This window comes from Saccostrea cucullata, unplaced genomic scaffold (genome assembly GCF_032062105.1).
Source record: "Saccostrea cucullata isolate Sc308-1 unplaced genomic scaffold, CSIRO_AGI_Scuc_v1 ctg11750, whole genome shotgun sequence".
In the NCBI taxonomy this organism is placed as follows: domain Eukaryota; kingdom Metazoa; phylum Mollusca; class Bivalvia; order Ostreida; family Ostreidae; genus Saccostrea; species Saccostrea cuccullata.
Genome location: NW_026922147.1, coordinates 3385 through 13546, shown reverse-complemented (window position 1 = coordinate 13546; position 10162 = coordinate 3385). Strand labels below are relative to the sequence as shown.

General features: G+C 35.2%; 1 protein-coding gene across 1 annotated transcript; it reads left to right on the top strand.

Annotated features, from left to right (window-relative positions):
• Positions 1–7887: 7887 nt before the first annotated feature.
• On the top strand, positions 7888–9577 carry LOC134261267 (alpha-2A adrenergic receptor-like). Its single transcript, XM_062743715.1, has one exon. It carries the CDS (start codon positions 7930–7932, stop codon positions 9199–9201), a length of 1272 nt encoding a protein of 423 aa, XP_062599699.1. The 5' UTR covers positions 7888–7929; the 3' UTR covers positions 9202–9577.
• Positions 9578–10162: the final 585 nt, after the last annotated feature.

Here is a 10162-nt window from a genome sequence, read left to right as displayed (position 1 = left end):
CTCCAGAGTCGCGAAGGAGTTAATCCTTACGTCGCCGATTCTAATCCCACTATGGGACGTGGAGACCAGTCTTTCGGATGAGACCGAGACCGTATATTAATTGAGGTCCGTGTCGCAGTAGGTACTGGCACGATAAAGATTCCTCCCTGCTCAATGGCCCCGGGTGCCGAGTATAGGACAAAAGGTAAGACCCCCTTCTGGCCCCTGGTTTTGGGTGTCTTTCAGAATGATGCAATAGGTTATAGATTGAAAACCACTTATCAGCATCTAAGGTTCTAAGTTAAGGGATACACGGAGGGCACAGGAATGTTAATTTCCAAAATTTCTCATTTTTATGCAAATTTTAATCAATGTTGCAGCACATTTTCTTTCGGAAAACATAGAGCACAAGCTTGCCTACCTACCAAATTTATATATTCCATACACTACTATCAGATGCATCTTGTGCGTAAAAATCTCAGATAGGCAAGCTTGTGCTCTATGTTTTCCGAAGTGAAAAGTATCTCAAATTTGGCGAATTTCCACCAGAATTGAGAAAATTTGGGAAATTGTTCTATTTCTGCACTCTGTTTTTGTATTTATTTGGAAAGTTTTAACAATATGTTTACATGTACCAATTTAATACTACTCGTCAGATTAATTGATTGATTGAATGAAACATAAAGAAAATATTCAAACTCAAAAGTCAATAAAACAATACAAAATCGGAGGATAGCAGACATGCACCTCCAAAATATCAGAGGTGGGATCAGTTGCCATGGAAGAGTGAGTATCCCCTGCCGACCGGTTACACCAGCCAAGTGCAACTTGTCATGATTTTACTTGAAGTTTACTTTGATGATTTTACGTCACATTCCAGAATATTTCTCTCAAGGAGACGTCACTACCTATCGCAGAAGGGCTTCAAATCTAGACTTTAAAATTCACTCGGCGCTCATGACCATTGAGCAATAACGAATCTTTATCCTGCAAACACCTTCCGTGACATTGGACCTCGGTTTTATCCCAAGGACCTTATAATATACATGTAGATGACCCTCTTTTATTGACTTGAAGCAACGCTGTATTTTGCTTGAAGTGGGCCTTCAATTTAATGAATGTTTATAATGTTAACTAACAAAATAACTCGATCAAATCTAGTTTAACTTTAATATTTTTAATAGAGGTACCGGTATAATTAGCATTCAATGTTTGTAGGTCATGTTTTTTACCGTTTAGTGGCGATATACAGACTGTATAGTTCTGCTTCTGCTCAAATGTGATTGGTGGAGAATGCATGATTTTTTTTCTTTCATTGGTTAGAACAGCTGTACAATACAGAAATAATGATATGCTTACGACCTACAATTTAAAACAAATTTTAACAATGTTAAAAGAAAAACAATTTTAAAAGGAAATTGCAAGTAATGAAAATGACATTTTAAATTTTTTAAAGTGAAGCAGCTATTAAGATAATTTTCTTCACTTTTTTGTGATTTTCAATCTTTTAAAATAGGTGGAATTGGAATGCCGTATTTGACAAAAATTCATTTTGATCAAATGATGTTCCTTGACCCAAGGTCATTCTAACAATTTCAGGGTCAATAGCAGAAAAATATTCTTGTCAGGGCTAAAACCAGGGACATATATATGTATACAGCTCGACGCACTTTTTAAACTCACATGGTTTTTCGCACAAAATAAGGGTATTATTTTTAGAGTTTCCTCGCAGTAATTTTGCAGACGTAAAATGCAGAGAAAGGGGTTTTAGGTGAGGGCTGGTTCGTCATATACATGAAAAAGAAAGCTATTAAAGAAACAGTGCAAAACCTTTCTGAATTTTAGATCCAAGCGTGGGGGTTGGGGGGTTGGGTGCATCTGTGTGACACACAAGATAAACAAGACGTATTTGTGAAACACTATGCGCCTGGCGGCAACAAAGTTCGAAAAAGCTATTTTTAGCATATAGGTCACAGTCAAAGTCACAAGGTCATTGACCTCGGTGTCATTTGTAAGGGCTGAATACTGTAGATCACTTAATTTTCGCGACACCTTATTTTTGCGAGATAGTCATTGACTCTTTATTAGCGAGACAAAATTTTCACGAATTGTGGTCATTGCTCTATATAATCTTAAGGAATTCTATTATACGCGAGAATAAAATTTTCGCGAGCATACCGCCTCGCGTAATTGCACCAAAATAAAGTTCTCGCGAATAAAAAGTGATTTACAGTAAATGGAGTATGGATATGAAATATAAAGTCTCTATCCCCTACGGTTCAAAAGTAATGGCGAAAGTTCAAAAAAGCTATTTTTAGCATGTAGGTCACGGCCAACGCCACAAGGTTATTCATTTGTAAGAGCTGAATTAGTGGAGTATGCATACCAAATATAACGTCTCTACCTCCTATGGTTCTAAACTTATGGTGAAAGTTCAAAAAAGCTATTTTTAGCATATAGGTCACAAACAACGTCACAAGGTCTTTGACCGTAGTGTCATTTGTAAGAGCTTATTAATGGAGTATGCATACCAAATATGAAGTTTCTATCTTTTATGGTTCAAAAGTTATGGCGAAGGTTAAAGTTGACAACAGGCAGACAGACAAACAGATTAACAGACAGGACTAAAACAATATACGCCACATAAAAACATGAAATTTCGTGTAAACTTGCAAACACGCATAAATATTACATATATTAGAATGATTTCTAAAGGCCTAGAAATTGTTGTCAATGTGAGTCGAAATTGAAAACTTAATCCTTAGTTTTTGTAATTTAAGCATTTATTTTATATTCCTTCGCTTTATCCTCGGTAAGACCCCCTTTTGTAAAATGAATAGTTTACGCAAATAAAACGTGTTGCTTCTCCTTTGTGTTGTTAAGCCCAATGTTAATGAACTAACGTTTTAAAGAGTTTCAAGTCAAATATAAATATTCAAATGAAAATTAAAATTTTAAACTTTCTAAATAACTAGTATTTTAAAGGTGATATGAAATTGTCAATTTAGTATGTTTTTGAGAAAAAGTTGAAGGTGGTGCTTATTTTCTCGGTTGTTCATTAGAAAGTTGAATTTAAATACGATAAAATTTATTAAAGCTTTAACAAAGCTTTAAATGATATCAAGAAAGAAAGTTCATTTTTAATTAATTCTAAGACGGTGATTATTATTTTCATCTTGAAAATCGACAGTAGACAGCATCCTTAAGGATTGGAGGGGAATGACTGCAGGAAATTTTAACTCCGAGTTATTTATATAACCTTATAAAAAGCATACACAATAAAAAGTGCCTTGTAGGATTGTTTTCATTACTTTTCATATTAGAAAGGTGATTGGAAATTGACAGATCATACATCTTCAAATGTTTGCAAAGTTCAAATCTCAGGAGTACATTCTGTTATGTACTTTGGGGAAAAAGAAAATTTTAGATTTATATACTCGGTCGATGTGATATTTAAAATGACAGAAAAAAAGGAAACGTCGATGTTACGTGATTTGCTTCACATAAGATTAAACGGGCTAAAGGAGACGACCTTGCATTTAGGGGATGTGAATTAGTAACCATTTTTTTTGAAAATTATCTCCCCTCGGCGGGAACGGAGATAAATAATGTCCTTGGTCAGAACTACCCCTACCAGCACGAAATGGAATTTAGGCTCAGGTGTAGTTTTTTCCGAGTTGTTTTCATCCTGAGGCTTGGCGAGGGGATAAAAAAAACAAAGCGGTGGGTAGGGAAAATGTATCTAATTACACAAAGTAAGAAATATCTTTATGCCTCCAGATGGAAATATCCCGGGGATATATTGTTTTTGTTCTGTATGTCTGTTTGTCTCTCTGTCAGTTGTCAACTTTAACGTAGCCAAAACTATGGAGTTGGTAGGGCTATGGCTTTCATATTTCACAGGTGTCTTTCGTGTGACAAGAACTTTCCACGGGTACCACCGAATTTGACCTTGACCCTGGGGTTTGACCTACTTTTACAAAATAATACCAGACTTTAACCGTGGTTATAACTTTTGAACAGTGTGAGCTAGGGCTTTCATCCTTCACATGTGTATTCATTGTAACAAGACATTTCGGTTGGTATGAATATTTTTGACCTTGACCTACGAGTTTGACCCACTTTTTTAAAACTTGGTCATAACTTTTGAACAGTTAGAAATATAGGGCTTTCATATTTTAATGGTCTATTCCTTGTAACAAGACCTTCCTTTGGATACCAACACTTTTGGCCTTGACTTTTGGAGTCTGAAATGCATTGGAGAGAATTCAACTCTCGCAATAAGTTTCACGAATACATCTTTTTATCACATGTTTTACGCATATCTTTCTCGTGTTTTACACCGTCACAATATTTAACATGATCAAATTTACTAAAATAAACCAAATGTGTCATCAAAACCGTGGACAAGAAAAATGATATCTCATGAGCTATAACCACTAGATTTATAAGGGAGTAAACGTGTGAAAAAAAAATGAATATTAAAACCCCTTTTGTGCTCAATACAAGTGTATAAGTAGATATCACTGTGTATTTCCTTGTTTTCATTGACGTGTGTTTTATCTTAGTATCGTTAAATACATATCTTTTACACTACAATTACTCTCCATGATTAGAAAGATAACTATATGGCATCTAAAGAAATACGACTCTTTTGGTATCTCGTCATTTCCAATCTTTTTTTCTGAACTTGAGTTTTAATTAAAGTGACTAGACTCTGGTGTTTTTGACAACATAATTTTACTTATTGTTGGCTTAACAGAAGAAACCAACCCCATTATTCTTATTTCAATTGGGGCTAAAATTGGCTCCGACTAAAGCTGACTGGGAAATAAGATCTTCAATTTAAGTCAATTTCAGCCCTTGTCGAATACAAAGATGTGCTCATAAACCACACACCGCGTGAATTCGTTGGCACAATATACAGAATGCCCCGTTATATTGCCATGTATGTTCAATTGCAGAAGACAATAAATTGTTTGGAAAACTCATCACATTTTATTGTACATCATCGACTATGCTTCAATCTCGGCATCTCTTGTCCTCATCCGAGATTATTTCTTAGGTGTCGTAAACAGATTTATGCTTTACAAGGTTTAAATAAATCCTCTTTTAAGCCCAAGTAGTAAATACACAGAAGATTTGCTGATGCACAATTAGATTATTATCCATGATGGGACCGTTTACGAAAAAATGTTTTGGAGACAGTAGTGATTGCATTAAACATGAATTTTACGAAGTGTCGCTAAACATGTACGCGTATGAAATATATAAGGGATTTTTATGCCACCGTAAACGAAGTTTCGGGGTATATATTTTTGTCGTGTCCGTCTGTCTGTCTGTTTTTCCGCAAAATTTTTAACCTTGCCCATAACTTTTGATTTAGTGGAACTACAATTTTTATATTTCACATGTGTATTCCTTATGACAAGACCTTTCTTTGGGTACCACCAAATTTGACCTTGGAGTTTGATCCACTGTTACACAAAAAATCAAAACTTTTACTTTGGCTATTACATTTGAATGGTAGATACTAGGACTTTCATATTTCACATATGTATTCTTTGTGGCAAGACCATTCATTGGATACCAACAACTTTGACCTGTTGACGAGATTTCCGTACTTGTGAAAACACTTTAATCTTGACCATAACTTTTGAACGGTAAGGGCTAGGGCTTTCATACTCCATATATGTAATCAATGTGAAAAAACCTTTGAGTTTCATTGGATACAAAGAACTTTGACCTTTTGACCTTGGAGTTTTACCTACTTTAATAAAACATACCTTGACCATAACTTTTGAAGGGTTGGGGCTAGTGCTTTCATACTGCATATATTTATTTCGCGAAAGCGTGGGGACAAAAAAAAACCTCTGCGGTTTTTCCGTTGACGAGGGAACTTCTTCCAGAATTGTGAATTTCAAGGCCCCAGGGTTAAGGGATACCATAGAAAAAGGGGCTCTACTTATAAACTGAATATGAATGAATTGTTTGAAATCCTCTCCTTGGTATTAATCAGATTATTTTGATAAGCAAGGGTGCCTTTTTAAAAATTGTGGATTGTGTGGACCTAGGGTCAGGGGTTCATGTGAAGAAGGGGCACTATTGATTATTGCTGAATACTACTGATTAGTTGAAATGCATTTTTTGTTCCCCTACCCTGCCTATGGGTATTAAGTAACCAAACTAAGCAATTGCTGAGTGTATAGTTATGATGAGCAATAGTGCCTCTGTCAAAATTGTGAATGCTATAGCATCTGGTTTAAAACTTGAACCGAATTCAATCACTGGAAAGTTGTTGCATGATGCTCAGATGACCTATAAGGCCCACGGGCCTCTTGTTTAAAAAAATATCGCCAATTCGTTACACAATGGTATGGTCGTATATATTGATAAAAGTAATTTAAACAGATGTTTTGAAAAGCAGAGGAAATTCTGGTCGATACAGTTGACGTACTTAACATTTTTGAAAGTTAATTTGCCGAGATTATTTCAGTTTTTTTAATCAAAGTACCGAATTTCAAAAAAACAAATTTCACAATAGTAAAATACTTTTACGAGTTCCTTGAACATGTTGAAAATTTTAAGCAATTTATTTACAATTAAAAGACTTCGTATAGTGTTATGTTTGACTTACAGTGCTAACATAATTCTAGAGCCGTGGCTCAATAGAAAAGACATATTAAAATATTTCAAAAAAATACAATGTATTTTATTGCAAATACCAATTAACCGTTACATGGAAGTGTGAAAACAAATTATTTGTCTTTGTTCCTTCATGCGTAAAGTCCGGCGAGGGTGTAAGAGGTAAGTGATTATGCAAGGTGAAGCCTTAGTAATTAAGTGTTCTACCTTTTAGAATTGAAAGACGGTGGAATTGTTTGATTAACGTTTCAATTAGACAATTTATGTTAGATTAATTTTCTTATTATTGCAGATATTACTGTGTCGGTAAAATTTTTACTTTGTCGGGAGAACACAGTAGAACAGCTCATGGAGAACCCTGTAGCATATTGGTGGGGGTGACATACCTGCGTATTTCCCCTCATTCCTACCAGAGTCATGTCACGTATATTCTAAGTAGTTTACCTCAGGTATATCTCACAGTTGCATGCAATATGTATGACATCTGAGAATATCCACGAAACCAATTTTTCTTCGTAATGAATAATGGCAATTAATATACCGATGTAACAGGTTGATGAAACTTGTGAAATATCTTTCAGAATTACATGCACCTCTAGAATAAATCACAATTGGAAATAGACACCTGTGGAGAATTGGTAATGAAACTGCGACGTTCATCAAATCATTTCAATTACTTGGAGATGACACTCTCAATTGATACAAACCGTGAACGATGATCGCTCTATTAATGAAAAAAAAAGCAATTAAATAAGAAATTCTAAAGATGGGGTCAAGTAACAACAAGAGTAAGCAACATCCCCTCCCCAGTTTCACCAATCATGCACCCTACATATTGATCTAGTAAATTGACAAATCTAGTTTAAAAACTGAGAACCACAGAATTGAAATGAAACATGTTATCTCAAATACGAAGATATTAAAATATTTTACATGAATATGTAAAGTGGGCGAAAGATAAGACGAAGTTATATTCGTTCGTTGGCACTTTCATCTAGTGTATGTGAATGCCCTTTTTCGTGAATTTTTCACTCGAATTAGTCGCATGTATACTGATGCTGTTAAAGCGCCTGCTCTATTAGCAAATCCTTACGGATCATGGGATCGGAAGGAATAACTCCGCGACTATAGAGCTCATTCTCAAGCTAAACATGTTAGACCTCCGGTGCACTCTCACTACGAAAACAAAAAACATTGGCTTATATTTAAAAAAAAAAACATAAAACACGGGAAAATATTTCAAGGTAAAGTATTTTAAAACCAAACGTCAAATTATTCTAATTTTCCTTTTTAGGTGAAAACAAGATGTCAAATGCCACTGAGGTTTCGGATGACGGAGAGGCTATAAACGAAGACGATGTTGAATACCCAGCTGTTGTGATGCTAATCATTTTCTCGGTCATCGGAGTTGCCGGCAACGCCCTTGTTTTATATGGTTTTTCTATGTTAAAACCAAAAATGACTTCAACGATATTCATATTGACTTTGGCGGGGATCGATTTTACTTCCTGCCTGGTTACAATTCCTGCCACGGCTGCAATGGAGATGGTTGTTTTTAGGGTGCCTTACGACCCTTTGTGTAAAGCCTATCATTTTCTGGTTACCTCAACTATACCCTTTTCGGCGTTTGTGATGGTAGCAATTGCTGTGGATCGTTATTACTGCATATGTAAGCCTTTCATCCAGATTATGACGAAGTTCAGAGCCAAAGTTATAGTATTTTCTCTAAGCATTCTAGCCCTGATTATTGGTTTCGTAAGTTGCTTGAATTTTGGTTTAATTGAACGAAAGAACAGAAATCATACAAATCTGACACTTGAAATACAAGCGACGGCAGAATTGCTTTCACCAGATCACCCCGCGGTGCTTGCACTTCAAGAACAATATTTGCAAAATAAGGTACTTTTGTGCGGAAACCCCCGGATGTTAGGAGAAACATTCTACAAAGTGTATAATACAATATACGCATCAATTTTCGCGACGTGCGGAATTGTGGTAATCATCCTGTATGTTGTTATTTACCACTTCATCCTTACTCGCAGACAACGACGACTTAGAACCGAATCTTTCCCCTGTTGCACATTCAGTAAAACACAACTTGGTGAAAGTGAAAATACTGATTTTATTTATGTTAGTCAGGAAACGCAAAACACGTGTGTGACCGAGGAAACCACTGAAAAGGATGCCAATTTGAACAGTCCCATGTTAAAACCAAATAACGAAGGTTCGCAGGTTACAACGCCCAGTAATGAAACCCCACCCAAGTCAAGAGCAAAGAAGAAGAAAAATCACAGGAAATCGGATGCGACATCTACTTTTCGACTTAAACAAGAGCGTATCCGTGTAAATAACATCAAGACGGCTCTGATGTTGTCTGTTGTTGCTCTGGTATTTATTGCGGCGTTCCTACCAGCTTGGCTAATGAAGCTAATGGTTGTACCGTTTAACACGATTTTGTTCTACATGTACTTTATTTATAACGTAGCAAATCCGTTCATCTACGCTTTTATGAACCCTGATTTTCGTCAGAAAATGGCTATTGCTGGTACAAGAATTAAAAATCAGTTCAAGAAGTGATTTCACAACAATGGTGCTCAAGATGTGTATCGCTTCAATTAGCCATCGCACACTCTATGTTTTTTAAAAGACCAAATTTTTTTCTTTGTCAACAATTTTCATGTATACAACGTATTTCTCAGAATATGGTGTTAAGTGCTAGTTTGAATGAACGATATGCTTGAAAAATATATTTATACAAGAATGTAACCATATATCTTACTTTTTTTAACTACATGTTTAAATTGCAAATGTTTTAAAGGAACGAAACCAGATAGCATTCAGGACTTTTACTTTCCTAGTATTCTTCAGATAACACATTTTTTGTTGTAATGATCATATACTTGTTTTCTGTTATTTCATTCCGTTGTCAACCTAATAAAAATGACTTTCGAAACGTTGTTAATCTGTATGCAGGTGATCGCGGAACATTACTACATAGATAGGGAAGTTAGTGATGAAGAAGCTGGCTCCAGAATGTTAAAGTGGAGAAACGTTTCAAAATTTGAAGCACATAAGATGCTGTAAAAGTTAATTAATGCAGATAAGAATGCTTCAATGTTGCGGTTTTATTAATTTTTTGACAATTCGACTTCTATAACTTTTTACTCCAAGGTATTAGTTTCACTTAAGCTCAACCGGCTTTTCACACAGAAATATAGTAAGAAACATTTGAAATTTTACAAAAAGAAAATTTTAACCTTGAACTGATATTGAAACAAGAAATCTGTGAGCCAATGCTCTCTAGTAATACCCCCGCTCTGATGTTAATATGCAATATCATGTTAATAAACGTTACAGGTATATACACAGATAAATAGAAATTTGACATCAGATTCATAAAAAATAAATTTTAAATTTCAAGCATCTGCGATGAGTATTGCTTTGAAAACCGTGACGAAAATTTGTTATGAAACATGTTTGAACGGACAGATGCAGAACAAACAGGAAGTTGACATGATTAAAATAAAAATGAATCCCA

Excerpts from the sequence above, each read along its gene's own strand:
- LOC134261267 (XM_062743715.1), top strand. The coding sequence starts at position 7,930 with ATGTCAAATGCCACTGAGGTTTCGGATGACGGAGAGGCTATAAACGAA.